The 18,688-nt window shown below is 33.2% G+C and overlaps 1 protein-coding gene across 2 annotated transcripts in view; it reads right to left on the bottom strand.

The window, feature by feature from the left end:
- Positions 1-847: 847 nt before the first annotated feature.
- Positions 848-18,688, bottom strand: part of Cadm2 (cell adhesion molecule 2) — a 151,858-nt gene continuing 134,017 nt past the window's right edge. For both annotated transcript variants that reach the window (XM_076867884.2, XM_076867885.2), the window contains 2 exons: positions 1,964-2,089; positions 848-966 (listed from right to left, as the gene is read on the bottom strand). In XM_076867884.2, the coding sequence (XP_076723999.1) occupies positions 848-966; positions 1,964-2,089 (245 nt within the window). The remainder of the gene's footprint in view (positions 967-1,963; positions 2,090-18,688) is intronic.

Raw genomic sequence — 18,688 nt, 5'->3', positions numbered from 1 at the left:
GTGCCCTAAGGATACTTCAATTTTGTTTAGGCAGGTGAGTCCTTATGGAGCAAATAAATTATAGAATCAAATTGAGAAATGAATGAAATCTTTGTGATTCTCAAAGCAGTAAAATGTTTGGAACAATTTATGGGTAAATGAAGCTACCATAACCTAATGGTAGAATCTATGTAATTATGTAAGATGTCATGATTGCAATCCATATACATGACTCCTGTATCAAATACTACATTTTTAAAATAGCAAATTGATACAGCATTTCTAGTATAATCTCAAACATTCCAGAAACTACGCTACAGTGTTTGTTCTCAGTTTGTGTTTTCTAGGGCATATGTTTCAAAAACATGTTGTCTTTGAAGATAGACAGGTAGAAAACATTGTTTGTAAACCTCTAATCTTCAATTAAACTTAAGCACATTAGGTCTTTACCTAATCTTGTTACTTGTGAAAGCTGTCCAGTGTGAAACCAATAAAGTCTATGACTTAAAGAAAAAAATAAATGGGGAGGGGCTCTGCATACATTTTTTTCAATGTATAAAAACAACTCAATATCATGATTCAAGGAGATAATTAACATTGTTAAGGCTGTATATTCAAGCACTGTATGTTAAAAGAGCAATGGTGTGAAATTTAGGCAGTAAGAAATGTCCTGCATTATGGATGGTACAGTAATTAAAGAATGATGCTTTCGACAGCTGATTGTTGGTATGCACTGGCTACTGATAGCAGTACAGTATGGAAGTTAATAAAAATAGCAGAAGATGGTAGAAATGATTTCTGAAAGATGATAGCCAGTTTTCTTCAGCAGCCAGCCTGGTAAGTAAAACTCAGAATCGTGGCCTGAATTTTAAATGAAATACTCTTTTTTCTCTTCAGCATTGACTTGGCTGCCTTCAGCATTGATAATGGCTGTGTCAGCATCTGGTGCATCTTCAGCTCCTTTAGCTTCGTTTGTTAAATATGTTCCTGTGGATATTGGAAGAAAACTATGTTAGCTCTGTAAGCCTAGTAAAACAGCTAGCAATAAAGCTGTATTTACTTAAGGAAAGAACTTTATGTTAAATCTCTTATATGTCAGAATATATTCTGAGATGTGAGCCACACAATTCACCCTTTTTTCAGTTTTCTAGTGTGTGTTGCTGGTGAAGCTGCTCTTTAATGACTGATAAAGATACATAAGCAAATGCAGTGGTAGCAATCAGGATCCTTTGTTAAGAGGTGGTTAATGATCATGTCAAATATGTCAACATTCATTTTAGTAAATCTATTTAAAAGTTAAGCTATGTCAATTATACGCTACCCGGGCCATTGCAAAACATCACATATTTTCCTCACTAATATGTTTACTTATGTTTCCATAAACTTCTAAACACAAATGTCAAACATTTACTTATAGTTGGATTTGATCTATAAATCCCAGAGATGAATTCCAAGATTTCTTCTTCTTATTATTATTCTTTTTTTTTCTGAGTCAGTTTTTACTCAACTTAGAATCAAGTTGACTTTGTGAAATAACACTTAGCCAATGGCCAATGCTCACAGAATAAACCACCAATCCAGGGAAAAAAAGAAAAAATATTAAATTTATTATTTTTCTCTAGGACAAAATCCAAATATAGGTATTTGGTTGATTTTTTTAACTATATGGAAAGACATGCAGTCATATTAGGGAGGATAACGTGTGAATTTTTGCAATGGATGAAGAAGCATATTATTGATATACTTTGCTTTAAAGTAGAGTTACCAGAATGAATGCTGACCTATTTAACATGATCATTATCACTAATTTCCTGAAATAATTCAGTATTTAAATTTCCTGCTCCCCATCTTCCTCTCTCTCCTTCTCCACACCAACATAAACACAGAAATCATAAATAATCATATATTTTCAAATGAAGCTACTGTTTATAATTTATTTTTCATAAAACTTGAGTACTTTATTTAAAATTTCAGTAAAACCTACCTTTATGTCTTGCCAGATATCGGCCAAGCAGAAATATAGAGCAGAGTGTGACAAATACAACTACAGCCACTATCCCTCCAATGAGAGCATGGTCAGGGCCAGTCTGGCCAGCCAGAGCATTGGGATCTAGAAAAGAGAAATATGTTGCTCTAATTAGTCTGTTAGATAGTCATATTATACATGTCTGCACTAGAAAGTATTATTTTAGAACTTAAATATTAAGATAAAATTCATGAATGTGTATTGCAGCAATCATTCAGTCAACAGATAAATATTTTATTCTTATAACAAACAAGAAAATATCTAGGAATATAACATTTGATACATCCATCATTATTGTCATTGAGCTTACATTTTAAGGGAAAAAAGACTGGATAAAACAAATGCACACATATGATTTTATACAGATATAGGTTATGTGTGTATTTACACATGTGTGTATATATATGTGTGTGTCCTACACATACATATATATACACACACATATATATACACACACGTGTAAATATAAATATATATATATATATATGTATATATATATATACACATATATACATACACACCAATATTTTTTAAATAAAATTGTGTCAAGGGAAATGCTGTAGACAAATATGAAAATTTATCCTTCTCTAAACATTATTTAAAGCTATGAAAATTGATGAATGCTCCCATGGAGTCTAGATAAAAGATGAGTTCTAGGAACGGACCACTTGAGAATACCCACATTTGAAGTTCATGCAGCACTTATAGTAGAGAAGACTGAGAAAGAAAAAAAATAGAGAGTGGACACTGTATTTGACCAAAGAGAAGAATGTATTTTGGTGATAGGTTACGGCTCTGTTAAATGCTATTGACAGGGGAAGAAAGATGAAGACACAATATAGAGGATTAAATGTCTAATTTGGAGTGGGCATACCAGGGGTTGAACCAGGGGCACTAAATCATTGGGCCACACCCCCAGCCCATTTTTGTATTTTATTTAGAGGCAGGATCTTTCTGTGTTGCTAAGTGCTTTGCTAAGTTGCTGAGGCTGGCTTTGAACTTGCAATCCTGCTGCCTTGTCCTCCCAAGTAGCTGGGATTATAGGCATGCGCTACTGTGCCCAGCTAATTAAATGCCTATTGAACTTGTAGTTCCAGAGAAAGTGGTTAGAAAAAGACAGATTTTTAATAGCTTCTTATATCCTGCCTTTAATGAGATATTATTAGAAAGAAATGAGTCAGTCAAGGATGGGCAGTTTTCAAGCAGAAATGAAAAGAACAAAAGAAATCTCAGATTTTTGGATATTAATAAGTTTGTAAGTTTATAGAAGTCACATTATAGTAAATAAAACTCAGTGCAGCTTTGAGCAAACAAAATCCAACAAGTTCAGCCCTATGGCAAAGATCAGATTAAATGTACTGGCCTATTCTCCCAATTCCCTTGCTGACTGACAAGGTTGAATTCCCCAGTGGGTAGAATTGGGGAACACAAAACAGAATCAGTAGAGGAGAATCCATTTCCTCCAGTGAGCTACTATGATCTAGGGAGAGGATACTTAATGCCAATCGGGCATATATTCAAAGTTATTATAGATCAGTGATTACTCCATGTTCCCCACGTCTTCCATTATTTCTAAATGAGAGAATTTATTAGTTATGAGTGCCTTTTCTATCTTTGTTCAACCTTTGTGTATTGGGTGTGGAGGTCAATAAGTAAATTTACAACTTGTCTTCTCATCCTTTTGTCCTTGGATTAAATGCATTCTAAAAGTATGATGAAGAAAGCAACATATATCTAAGGATCTTGGATTTTGAATTGGATACACTGGCTTAGTAGAACTTTAGGTTGTCTCTTTGATCAGAGGCTGTAGTGGTTTTCATGTGAGAAAACAGGTAATAAACTATTAGGTAATCAGAAGGGCATACTGGGGTAGAGATTTCCAACTGATAACAAATTTGTTCATTTGCTTTTAGTACTCAGAGCTAAGCATTTTCTAGCCTTCCTTGCAGTGGGGTGTAAGAATGTGATTCATGTTCTAGACAATCAATGAAGGCCCAGCAAATAAAAATTTCCCACATGTAACGCTGCCAGGTGAATGGGGGAGATATTAGTTAAAAATGAGAAAATTAGAGGCATAAGCAAAGTATTGGTCACTGATGCTCTCTACCTGGAAGAAAAATGCTTAATTCAGAATGTGTGCACTGGGCTCTGGCTGTAGTTCAGGGGCAGAGTGCTTTTCTAGCATGTGTAAGGCACTGGATTCTATCCTAAGCATCACATAAAAATAAAAAAATAAAATAAAATAAAGGCTGTCCATCTATCCATCTATAAACATATATATATCCTCTCCCTAGATGATAGTAGCTCACTGGAGGAAATGGATTCTCCTCTACTGATTCTCTTTTGTGAATATATATATTTGTGGCACTCTACCACTGAGCTACTTCTCCATTCTTTTATAAAAAAAATTTGGGGGATGTTACTACAGGTTGAACTCAGGAGCATTTGACCACTGAGCCACATCCCCAGTCCTATGTTGTATTTTATTTAGAGACAGTGTCTCATTGAGTTGCTTAGCACCTCACTTTTGCTGAGGTTGGTTTTGAACTTGTGACCCTCCTGCCTCAACCTCCCAAGCCAATGGGACTATAGGCATGCACCACTGGACCCAGCTCCCATCCCTTTTAATTTATTTTGTTTTAATTAGTTATACATGACAGTAGAGTGCATCTAAGCACTTTGATATATCATATATAGATGGAAAATAATTTCTCATTTTTCTGAGTGCATATGTTGCAGAATCATATTGGTTATGTAATCACATACAATAATAATGGTACAGAATAGAGGATACAGAGACTAACCCACAAAACTACAATTATCTTATCTTAGACAAAGGTGCCAAGAACATTCATTGGAAAAAAGATAGCCTCCTCAACAAATGATGCTGGGAAAATTGGAAATCCATATTCAACAAAATGACATTAAACCTGTATCTCTCACCATGCACAAAACTCAATTCAAAATGGATCAAGGACTTAGGAATACAACCAGAGAGCCTGCATCTAATAGTAGAAAAAGTAGGCCCTAATCTCCATCATGTGGGATTAGGCCCCAACTTCCTTAATAGGACTCCTATAGTACAAGAATTAAAACCAAGAATCAATAAATGGAATGGACTCAAACTGAAAAGTTTCTTCTCAGCTTAAGAAACAATCTAGGAGGTGAATAGAGAGCCTACATCTTGGGAACCAATTTTTACCCCTCACATATCAGATAGAGCACTAATCTCTAGGGTATATAAAGAATTCAAAAAGCTAAACATAAAAAAAATGAATAACCCAATCAATAAATGGGCCAAGGACATGAACAGACACTTCTCAGAAGAGAATATTCAATCAATCAACAAATATATGAAAAAATGTTCATCATCTCTAGCAATTAGAGAAATGCAAATCAAAACTACTCTAAGACACCATCTCACTCCAGTCAGAATGGCAGCTATTATGAAGACAAACAACAATAAGTGTTGGAGAGGATGTGGGGGAAAAGACACACTCATACATTGCTGGTGGAATTGCAAAATGGTGTAGCCAATATGGAATCAGTATGGAGATTCCTTGGAAATCTGGGAATGGAACCACTATTTGAATCAGCTATCTCTCTCCTTGGAATATACCCAAAGAACTTAAAAACAGCATACTATAGAGACACAGCCACATCAATGTTTATAGCAGCACAATTCACAATAGCTAAACTGTGGAGCCAATCTAGATGCCCTTCAGTGGATGAATGGATAAAAAAAAAATGTGGCATATATACAGAATGGAATTTCACTCAGCAGTAAAAGAGAATAAAATCATGGCATTCGCAGGTAAATGGATGGCGTTGGAGGAGATAATGCTAAGTGAAATTAGCCAATCCCCAAAAACAAATGCCAAATGTTTTCTCTGATATGGAAGCTGACTCATAGTGGGGTAGGAAGAGGGAGCATGGGAGGAATAGATGAATTGCAGATAGGGAACAGGGGTGTGAGGGAAAGGGAGGGAGCAGAGAATTAGCAACGATTTTAGAATGTGATAGTCATCATTATCCAAAGTACATGTATGAAGACATGATTGATGTGAACATACTTTATATACAAATAGAGGTATTAAAAATTGTTCTATATGTGTAATAAAAATTGTGATGCAGTCTGATGTCATGTATTTATAAAACCAATTTTAAAAAAAGAGTTGCTTTGTGGCATAAGATATGGTCTATTCTAGAGAAGGAACCATGTGCAGCTAAGAAGAAAGTATATTTGTTCATTGATGGATGAAATATTCTATATATGTCTATTAAGTCTAAATTATTGCTTGTGTTATATAGTTCTATAGTTTCTTTATTTAGTTTTTGTTTGGAAGATCTGTCCAGTAGCTAGAGAGGTGTGTTAAAGTCACTCAGTATTAGTGTATTGTGGTCTATTTGACTCTTAAAATTTAGAAGGGTTTATTTGATGTACATAGATACTCCATTGTTTGAGGCATCAATATTTATAATTGTCATGTCTTGCTTATATTAACTTTCCTTAAGAAGTATGAAATGTCCTTCTTTGTCTCTTCTAATTAACTTTGGTTTGAATTCTACTTTATCTGAAATGAGAATGGAAACCTCTGCTTGTTTATGCAATCCGTATGAGTGATAAGTTTTATCCCTCCTTTCACCTTCATCCTGTGGATGTCTTTGTCCACGAGGTGAGTCTTTTGAAGACAGAGTATTGTTGGGTCTTGCTTTGTAATCCAATCTGCCAGTCTGGGTCTTTTGATTGATGAGTTTAGGCCATTAACATTCAAGGTTACTATTGAGATATGATTTGTATTCCCTGTCATTTTGATTTATTTCTGATTTTTTTTTTTTTGGTCTTAGTTTCTCATTTGGTTGAATGTATCTTCAGTGTAGATCCTCCCTTTGCTAGTTTTTACTTCATCCTCATGGAATAGTTTGTTGAGAATGCTCTGTATGTAGTGTAGGCATTCTTGTGAATTTCATCTTCAAACCTGAAACTTAATTTTGCTGGATATAAAATTCTTGGTTGCCATCCATTTTTTTTTTTTTTTCAGAGCTTGAAATATATAATCCCAGGAACTCCTGGCTTTGAGGGTCTGGGTTGAGAAATCAGTTGAGATCCAAAATGGTTTTCTCTCATAGCCTTTAAGATCTTATCAAAAAACGTTTTTTAAAAATGCATGCATTAAAGGCCACAAGGAAGAAAAAAAATATTCTATTTTTATAATATTTTTTATAATAGAGGGCATTCAAAAGTTAAGCTCTTATGGTGGCTGATTTAAATTTAGCTATCTATTATAAATTTCTCACATTTCCCTACATTTTTGTCATTGGTCATTATTCAAAAAAAATTTTTTTTTAAAAAAGAAAGAAAAATGCTTTCCTGTGCTTGTTCTAGTTTGTTGTTGAAGTTCTTAATTATTTTTCTAATTTAACTGAAGTTTTCAGGTCCAAGATTTCTAATTGATTTTTTTTTTATGATTTTGATCTGTATTGAATTTCTCAATCTTTTCCTTTCCCTTTTTATTGTATTTTCTATCTATATTCTCTTGAATTTCATGAATTTCTTTGGGATCAGTATTTTGAATTTTTCAGTCATTTTATGGACTTCCTTCGAATTGGGATCTATTTCTGGAGAATCATTGTGTTCCTTTGTAGGGTATCATTCTTCCCTACTTTTCAATTTTTTTTTTTTTTTAATGTGTGTTTGTGTCCCTTTGTTGATATCTGTGCATCTGGTGTTACAGTCTCCTCTTCCTATTTTATGAAGTAGCTTTTCTAGAAAAAGTTTTTATTTTTCATTTACATGTAATTTATATAATTTATGTATCAGTTGGGAAGGTTTTAATAACAGGTAATCTATTAACATGTAATCTCAAAGTGTAGCCTTCATGTGATTTCTTCAGTGGTTTTTAATGCCAGCAGTCTAGCATGCCTCAGTAGTCTACTCTGCAATAGTTCATGATGGTAGTTACATTACTTTCCTTTGGATGTGAACTTCAAAAGCTGCATATCATTAGGATGGCACCTGGATTTGTGATGATGGCACCTGGATTTGAGTTGATGGCACCTGTTTTCTTGATGCTGTGGGGAAAGAGTGAACTGCTCCCAAGTCCCACAGGGAAAGCATGGACAACAACAGGAATTATGGTGCCAGAGTCATGGATCAAGAGCCATGGTGCTTAAAAGGAAACTTATCTTTATCCCCAGGAATAAAGCGCAGGTGGAATTGTGGCGAGCAAAGGAGTACTGTGGTTTTTACCTTGAGTTTCACAGGATTCTTGGCATCATCAGCCCCACAAACTCATCTTGTCTCAAATTCCCTTTTCCTTTGTTGCTCAGATACCTTCGAATGGGTTTAAGGTTTTACTTATTCAACTTTTTTTCTTGAGTCCTCATATGCATACTGTCATAAATCATAGCCATATTATTTTCAAACTGTCTCCAAGTATTGAGCAGTCTTTTGGGGAGCTGAGAAATCGCTCCTGTTCACATGCCTCTGAAGGTAAATTCTGAAATGTGGTATTGCTGAATCAAAGGGCACAGATATTTTGTAAAGTCTTTCAATAAATATTGCCAGATTACATTGTACATTTATACAATCTTTTGTGTGTACAGATTTACTCCCCACAACTACACTATGAGGGATTCTTTTCCCCCATACATTACTAGCATCAGATGTTATAATTAAAAATTATTTTTGTCTATCTGATATGAAAAACTGACATCTCAATTTAAACATTTCGGATTTGTTAAATTGCAAGTTAGCATAATGATGTCTATATTTTTGTGGCCACGTTAATTCTTCAAGTTTGAAAAGTCTGTCTATGTAGCCTGATCATTATTCCATTCAAGCTCTTTGTTTTAACAGCTCACTTCACAAGAAGCCTGATTTTTTTTTCAAATAATTTCTCCTAATTCATCTTTCACTTGTAATATTTTTTGCCATAAAAAATGTCTTAAATTTTATGTAATGAAATCTATTAAGTGTTTGTGTTATGTTACATGACTTGCAGGTCATGATGCGAAACCCTTCTGCCATGATATGATTATATGTATACTGCTTTATCATGTTATTTATCATTATATTTTAGTCCTTCCAAAATGTATTTTTGTCTATTATTTGAAGTAATTTACAAAATACAACTTTAATTCTTTAACAACATACATTTTCTCTCAGATAATTTCTTTCATCAATAATTTTATGTAGTTTACCACTAAATAAATATCTATATATTTAGAGTTTCAAATGTTCAAATCTATTTGAGTAATCTATATGTCCAATCTTACATCAATATTTTAGTTACGAACTCATTTTAATGCCAATCATGGAAGTCTCCCATCAGAATCAGAAAAATTTTATAAGAACCAAAAATATAATAGATTATGTATTAAGACTGTATTGATTTATAGAAGGCTTTTGTTTTTTTGGGGGGGGTATTATTTTCTTTTTTATTTATTTTTATTTTTTTAGTCATACATGACAGCAGAATGTATTTTGACATATAATACATACATGGAATGTACATACATCAATCATAATGTCTATTCCATTCTGCTGCCCTTCCTATCCCCCCTACTCTTCCCCTCCTCTCCCATAATTTCTCTGTATCCAATCTCATCACAACATCATATATGTATTCTGTATAACGATGAGGTTCTCCTTCCATCTTCTGTGCAACTCCCCTCCTCCCTCTTTTTCCCTCCCACCTCTCTTCCCTATTTAGTGGTAGTCTTCTTCTCATGCTCTTCCTCCCTATCCCATTTTGAGTCACCCCCCTTATATCAGAGAAGACATTCAGGCAGAAAACTTTTGTTTTATGAAGTGTATTATCCAGAACTATAACATGGTTCTTTAATTTTTCAAATCTTCAATATCTTTTTGTACATTGTATAATTTTCTGATATTGGACCACATATTTACAATGATGTTATTTCCCATTCAAAAACAAAAATTTTAATATTTTAATATAATCAAAAATGGAGTTTTAAGCAATATTTTAATTTGTTATTGTTTGTTTTAAACTTATGCCTTTATTCTTTCTTTTGAAATATCATTTCATTGAATGTTTTTTTTTACTTCATTTTCTAGAACATCTTGTCATATTTACTGAGTTTATACTTGTCAAGGTGTTTTTATTTCCTGATCACCAAACTTATGTAATTTTTGTACTAGTTTACATAGTGTCTCATTTGTTTCTCTTAATGTTTTTCATTTGCTTGATACAAATATCATATTTTCTTACTGCATTAGTTAGTATTTTTCAAATAATGAAAATATTATTTAATTTATGATCCAGAATTGCATCCAGAAATCAAAATGGACAAGGCACAATCCTCCTTTTGACAATAGTCTACTCACCCTTCTTAACATCTAGAATACTGTCATTTTTGCTATCTACCCAAAAGTCAGTAAACACGTTCCTGTTCATGGTATGAAGCACATATTTTGTCTCTTAAGAAAGAAAATTTTGTGATATCCACATATTTGAACCTTGTTTACTATTATTTCTTGTGGACAAGCATTCAACTGTTATAAGAATCTTTAGTTTCCTATATTTTTAATAATTTAGAATAATTATCAATGTGTTGACTATTTATTTTGTCTTGTCAATATCCACCTAGCAATAGAATAAATAGGAAATCATTAAGGTTTTTATTTGTTCTTTTTAAGTGAAATTCTCCTTACCATCAGACTGCAGATTGTGTCAGAAGTCTTTATTGTTTGAATATATAGACATATTTTGCAGATTGCCTCTAGTCAGAATTTTGCTTCATTTTTACACTGATTTTTAAATTAAAAACTCATTGATTCATCTGGTTTTAGTTCATAAATTCTTTTTTGTATTCTATTTTTTTATTAACAATTCTAATTTCTTTGTGAAAAAAAATATTAATCACTGGATAGTGCTCTATATTTTATGTAGCATATATGTCATTCCCTCTTTTCTACTTTTATAAAATATTTTACTTTTTATTCTAATTGTTTTCCACAAATTTATGCTCTATTTAATTTCATTTTATATCATAGATTTTTCTTCTCCTTCCCAGACAATTTTGTTATTGATTGTTTGCCTGGGTGAAGTATTTTCTACACTTAATCCCCCTCTACGTTCTTTTTTTTTTTTTTTTAAAGAGAGAGGAAGAGAGAGAGAGAGAGAGAGAGAGAGAGAGAGAGAGAGAGAGAGAGAGAGAGAGAGAATGTTTTAATATTTATTTTTTAGTTTTCAACGGACACAACATCTTTGTTTGTATGTGGTGCTGAGGATCCAACCCGGGCGGCACGCATGCCAGGCGAGCGCTCCACCGCTTGAGCCACATCCCCAGCGCCCACTCTACGTTCTTAGTAGATGTTTTTAATACTTTCTTCTTATTTACAATAGAAGGTGATATTTTTATTGTTTTCTTTATTTAGCATACTAAATCTATTTAAACATATAGAACAGTATTTTTCGTGGTGAACATATATGATGTCTCATACTTTACATGCTTTTCATAGGTTGCCAGTTCAATTTCTAAACTTCACTTACATTGTTATGTATGTTCTTCTTTTCAATTTTACTGTGGTAACATCATACACAATTTTCTGTTCTTCTACTATTGCTTATTCTTGCTTTTCTCTGATGATGTAGATTAATTCAGCTCCAGAAACTATCTTTGTAACTCAGATATGGATTAAATGATAGCTATTCTTAGTGAATGTAGAGGAGAAAAAGCCTTGCAATGCAGATCATTATGGTGAGAGATTTATTTATCTAACTATCATCATCACTCCCACATTAAAATCTTGTATACTCTACTTTTTTTTTTATTTTCAAAAAGATTTTTGATGCTCAGAATGAATCCAGGGCCATATATGTGTGAGGCAAGCACTCTACCCCCTCAGCCCTTCAGATAATATTTAAGCCATTCGTTGTTTATAAGTGTGTTTGTTTCAAAAATTAAGACAATCTGATTTGTTAAAATTTATTTTCTATTAATTTAGATTAATGTTTGTCACTGTATCTATGTTTTCACTTGGTTTCAGATATAGTTATACATGTTAATGCATTTGATGAAAATAACCCATAACACTATTTTTGCATTTATTTTTCTCCTCCTCCTCCTCCTCCTCCTCCTCTTCCTTCTCCTCCTCCTCCTCCTCCTCCTTCTCCTCCTCCTCTTTTTCTTCTTCTTTCTAATTTTTATTTTGGTACTGGGTATTGTACCCAGGGGTGCTTTGCCACTGAGCTACATCCCCAGTCTTTTATGTATTTTTGAGGACCTCACCAAGTTGCTGAGTTTGGCAGGCCTTGTATGTGTGACCCTCCTTCCTCAGCCTCTTTAGTCCCTGGGATTACATGCATATGCCACATGCCCAGCCCTATTTATTTTTATAAACCTATGGAGGAATGTTTAACACTTGGCCTTCATCCACCATAAAATAAATTGAAATGATATTCTCAGGAATTTTAAGATTTTAAAGATAATTGTGTGTGTGTGTGTGTGTGTGTGTGCATGCGTGTGTGTGTGTGTGTGTGTGTGTGTGTGTGTGTGTGTGATGTTACTTGGTTGTCTACTGGTCAGTATATTTTTTAAAAAGTAACATCCCCTATACATTGCTGGCTGACCTTATTAGTTTACTACCATAACTGTTAAAACTAAAATTCTCTTCTTCGTTTATATTATCAACTAAAACAAGGAATTGTGGATTGGATAAGATAAGTATCACAGGAACAATGCTGGGATAATACATAAATTACTAAATCCTACTGGGAATCTCTTATATATCCTTTCTGTCATCCATCTCCTACTGTCAAAGCAATAAAAAGATGAAGTACAGCCTTCTGAAGTTTCTTTACAGGAAGCTAAGTCTGCAATATTATTCAATAAATGTATCATGTATCATTTCAGATCATTATTTATTCTTAAGCATTAGTCTATAATTTTCTGGAGGTAGCCTCTGAAAACTAGAGAGAGTTGAGTTCCAGAAAGTTTGGCAGTTTATTAGCAATCTCTTACCTCTCAGTTCAGAAAACACCAAGGATTCATAATATTAAAACTTTTTGAGCTTAATGTCTTTCAATTAGGGTTTTGATTCTTTTAAGAAACATAAACTTTTTAAACATTTTTTTTTTATTTGAAGGTGGACACGATACCTTTATTTTATTTTTATAAGGTGCTGAGGATTCAACCCAGTGCCTCTCGAATGCTAGGTGAGTGCTCTTCTTCTGAGCCACAACCCCAGCACTTTGTTCTTAATCAATGACTCCAAAGACAAAAATCATGTCAAATGACTATATTTAGAATCAGTAATTCCTGATTAGAAGGGCAGAAAATAACAGTAAGGTAGAGATTTATTTAAAACATCAATATGGAGAAATCATAAATTACATAAGTCTATTTCTAATATTATTGCTGGGGATTTCTATCAAGTGTTTGACTTAACATGTTATTTGTCTTTTAAAATGTATAAACTTTAGGGGCTGGGGATGTGGCTCAAGTGGTAATGTGCTCGCCTGGCATGTGCGGAGCACTGGGTTCGATCCTCAGCACCACATAAAATAAAATAAAGGTGTCCACCGAAAACTGAAAAATAAATATTAAAAAAATTCTTAAAATGTATAAACTTTAATGTAAAAAATGTGTGCGTTTCTATGGTCAAAGCATATAGAAAGTGTAGAAGAAACTAAAATCAAAGGACAAACTATATTGAGGCATCCTGAAAATTTCAGGCCAAGAGAACATGAGAGAAATCTTCAGTCACACCTGCCTCAGAGAACTTTTGACCCTGTGCAGATGTACATGCTTTCCCCAGCACATCATGAAATCCCACCAGGCCAAAACTCACTCCATCCTATAGTTTATGTGCTGAGAGCTCTGTTTTTATAAAAGCAGAACATTGCAATTCCGTGGATAGAAATGAAGGTCATCTTTCTTCTAATTCCCTTCCCTTTCCAGTAATTTCCTTGTTCTTTTCCTTCCCTCCATTCCTAAGAACTGGCTTATAGTTTTACCCAATCTTTTTCTTACAAGGCAATTTTCTACCTTGCTTGCATCAATCTAAATTCTTGACAATCAACAGCTACAATCCTGTCTTCACTTGTTGTTTTTGCCTTACAACCTGTTTGAAATCTGGAAGACACTAGAACACATATTCAAATCTGTTTGAATCTGTGGTTTTCCAAGTTGCAATTCTATTCAGTGCAAATAAACCTTGTTTCATAAATCGACTGTGTATCAGGTTCTCTTAGAGGTCAATAAAAATATGAATGAAACACAATTTTCCATTCATGTGTTAGAATTCTTTTAAAAACATTTTATCAAGTTATTATATACAGTTCCTGGTTTGAAATAAAATAGAAAGAATTAAAATTAAAATGTGTTATACAAAAATATTTAAAAATTACGATCCATGACCACTTTTATAAATATGAAGTAATTATAAATTAACTAGATTTAATATATATATATTTAATCTCTTATAGATTAAAATAAATACATTTTCAAAACCAAGTTATTTGTTTGTTTTTGATTAACAGAAAGCCTATTGATTTTTTTTTTCAAGTTGAAGAATCTGAGACTTACTAATTATTTATACCAAACCTTAAAAAACCTAACACTGTGTAAGTTTGGACAAGTTTCTTAACTTTTTCATCTTTGAAAACAGAATGCTTTTATGATAGTCAAAGGCCATACAGAGCTTAGAAGAATGACAAAAAGTAAGCATTATAACAATTATTTATATGGAGGTAAAGAAGGAAAGAAGTTGTCATACAAAAAAAAAAAAAAACAAAGGTTTCTTTTTTTGATCTTGTAAAAGACGCCTTTAGGATTTCGACTAACTATAGATGGTACCTCTGATACATTCGAAAGCATCTAAGTAGTTGAAAGATCAGGGAAAATATTAAGTGAGGGAGTTATGCATATCATGAGATTGGTGAAGAAGAATCCGGTGGAATTCTAATGGGTGAAGAGTAAATGAGAGAATAATTTGTTGAGTTATCTGTGTCAGGCCCTATGTTATTAATGGTTATTTTATTTAATGCACATAAAGAATTGACTAAGATAATTATAGCTATTAATATAAAGATTGTTAAACCATAGGGCAGCTTACCAAAGTTAGTTTTCAAATAATGGTTGAAAAGTTAAAAAATAATTATGAAAGTCAGTTTTTAGGATGACTCAGATGATTCCCACTTTGAAAGCAAGAATTGGTGAAGGTTACTTGTAGCATTTTATCCTCTCACATAATTGTATTCTCTTCTCCAAACAATGAGGATGCCAATGCCCATCTATGCCAAATGTCCACCTGTTAGTGATTCTTCTTCATCCTTGAAGACATTCTTCATTCCTTCTGTGTTTGCAAATTCACAAGAATAATAAGGAGTTTGCCCATGTCAATTACCCCTCAATTATTCAATCCATGAGTTTCATTCCTTGGATTAATTCATGTGGTCAAGTTTGTCTTCCCCCAGAGCTATAAGTTTTCTTGAAGAAAAAGGGTGCATCTTGCACTTGGAATATAGCTGCAACAGCACTTTTACACAGTTCTCAGAACCAAGAAAATTGAATGAGTAAATGGATAATATTAAATTCTTATGCTAAATTCTGGACAGACTTTGGATTCTTATATTCCAGTTTTCTGAGTTGAGCAATGTATCACTGTACTTTCATGATACAAAATTATAATAATAATATTTCTATTTAAATATTTTAGAAATTAGTGCTGAGTAAAAATGACTTATCCAGATTTTTATTTAATTAATGCTTATGATAATTTAGTTCTAATATTAAATTTGAGTTTTTTCTATGTACTTAAAGGCCAACTTTCCTCTCTTTAAATATAATAATGCTCAGAAAAAAGGATAAGTATGATAAAAGGTTAGACATAATTATATATAATTTGAAGAAAAAAATAAACTGTCCTTTGGCAGTACATGACATTAGCAAGGTCTCTGGAGAAAAATGCATTATTTCATTCACTTAAGGGCAATCTATTACCTTCTAATTTTATGAACAATTATTATTTCTGACAAACTGCTTAAGAACATTCTCTGAAGGATAGAAAACAAAAATTGGTAATTCTTTGTGGGTGTACAGCAACTTGAAATTAATTAGAACCATAAGCATTGTGTATACAGACTCTAAATTTATGAGTTCCATATTAAGACTATTTGTCATACTTTGGTTATAAGATGTTGTCCAAAAGTTCCTGTGTGATGTAGAAATATTTAAAGTTAAAATGACTGGACTGTGAGAACTGTAACCTAATCATTCCACCCAGTTGCAATGAAGCAACTGGGTGGTAATTGTAGGTAGGTGGGGAAAGGCTGAAGGAAGTGTGTCACTGGAGGTGTGCCCTGAAAGGACGTGTCTTCCTTAATTTTGGAAAACAAAATTCATTCTCAAATTCAAAATTATCCATATATGACGTTATAGAATCACATTAATTAGTATTTCATATGTAATGAAACTAGAACTCCCAAATGATGAATCTATTAGCCAAGTCAGCAAAATCTGCCTTCAATTTCTTGAGCTGTATTTCACTTTTTTCCTCTTCACCAGAACTCTAAGATTCCCAGCTGTCATGAGGTGAGCTGTGCTCCTCCAGAATGCTCCTCCACCATGATGTTCTGTCTCACCTTGAAACAATGGGGTAGGCCCAACATGGACCAAACCTCTGAACCTTCAGTCAAAATAAACCTTTCCTATTCTAAGTTGTTTTTGTCAGGTTGGTTTCAGTGATAAAAATCACTTATTAAAACACTACATATACAATGGATTTTCAATAAGGTTAAAATAAATTCTAACAAATAGCTTTTCCTTAGTCAGTTACTTAGCCTTTCCTTTGAAAATGTATTTATTATAACATTAATTTGTTTCCATATCAAGCTGTTAAGTGACAAATGCTATGTGTCAGTCAGTTTTCCATAACTATTTCAAAACACCTATGGTAAGTAACTTATAAGAGAAAAGGTTTATTTTGTTTCTTGGTTTTAAAGGATGCAATCCAAGATTGGGCAGACCTATTTCTATGGCCTCTGGTATGTGCCAGAGGGTAATGGCAGGGAGTGTGATGAAACAAATACCTCACGTCAGGTCAGGAAGTAAAAGGAAGAGGAAAACACTGGGATCTCACAATTTCCTTTCAGGGCATCCAGTGATTCAAGGACTTATTGAAGATCCCAGCAACTCTGAATAATACCATCATAGAGAGAAAGCCATTACTTTAGCATATGGGCACTTGAGAGACACCCAACACCCAAACTATAGCATGCCTCCAAATATTTCAAATCTCTGTTTCACATAGATTTCCTATCCAAAATGATTTTGATGATATTGCTATTTTATCTGATGGACTTGTTTTAGAATTTCAAGGTTGTTTTTTTGTTTTGTTTTGTTTTTGTTTTTTAGCAACTAATATATTTGAATAGTGCACTATAATTGACCTTGAGAGTAGAAATTTAAGTGGAAAGTTTCTCCTCAAATTAAATTTTAATTTTTGGAAAAATCAGGGTGTAGCATACATCTTCATTTTACTGATCTTTCTTGATGGTGAACCTGAGCTAGTATTTCTTTGACTTCTTCAAGTGAGGAAATTTTTGAGCTCTGAAGAATTTGCACAGCTCCAAAGAGGACTCTCAAACCAGCAAAGTAGTTCAGCTATTAGGACCAAGTACCCTTCAAAAAGTGCTTCACCTCCTTTAGCACTGACTTTCAAAACAGGAGAGGCTTCCAGGAAAGGAGTACACCTTTGTGGTATCAAGAGGAAAATGAAAGAAAGAAATAATTTTTAAGGTTATGTAGATGATTAAAGAAAAAAAAACTAAGTAATTTTTTTAATAACCACAGACCAAATTATCCTTTAGACACACGACAGAGTCTAATTTCCCTGCATTTAATAGTAGTCTCTTTTAAAATCAAAGACCTGAAAAAGCATCTTACTCAGAACCAAAAGATCCAAGTTCCAGTTTCAAGTTGATATTTCTTTTTTTTCAGTTTCTCTATCTATAAATCAGGAGACATATCTGTTCTGCTTTTCTCAAAATTGTTGGTAAAATCTATTTGTAAGGAATCTGTTGTGGTTTGAATATTTATATTCCCTATCCTGCTAAATTCATGTATTCACATCTTAATCACACCTGTGATGATATTAAGAGTCATAGCATTGGAGAGGTGATGAAATCATAAGGGCTCTGTCCTAATTAATGGGATCAGTGGCCTTATAAAAGAGGTCCCAAGAAGGGCCTTTGTCCCTTTTGTTATATCTTTCCCCAGCAAGAAGATACTATCTATGAACCAGAAAGAGGGTCATCAACAAACACCAAGTCTACCAGTGCCTTCATGTTGGCCTTCTTACTAGACTCCAAATTATGGGAAATTTTTATTATTTATTGCCACACAATTTGTGGTATTTTATTATACCAACATAAATAAGACATAATCATGCATGTAAGTCACATCCAATAGGTGCTCAATAAATAACATATAAATAATTAATATGCTTTGTAAGGCTAGACATTGTTAAAATACCTATATTTTGTCATTTTGTCTTGGTTTTATTAGAGAAAAGATACTCAACTTCATTCTACCTTGTCCAGTTTAATTAATTTTTAAGTGACTTATAGAAATGACTGCTACTTACTCTGTTGTTTCTTGTCTTTCTAATCTGAAACTCTTCTGCTTTAATGTCAACAATACCTACCTCTTTGC

Source organism: Callospermophilus lateralis, chromosome 10 (genome assembly GCF_048772815.1).
Source record: "Callospermophilus lateralis isolate mCalLat2 chromosome 10, mCalLat2.hap1, whole genome shotgun sequence".
Lineage (NCBI taxonomy): Eukaryota > Metazoa > Chordata > Mammalia > Rodentia > Sciuridae > Callospermophilus > Callospermophilus lateralis.
Note: the sequence above shows the minus strand (reverse complement) of the source record. Positions and strands in the feature narration are given on the sequence as shown.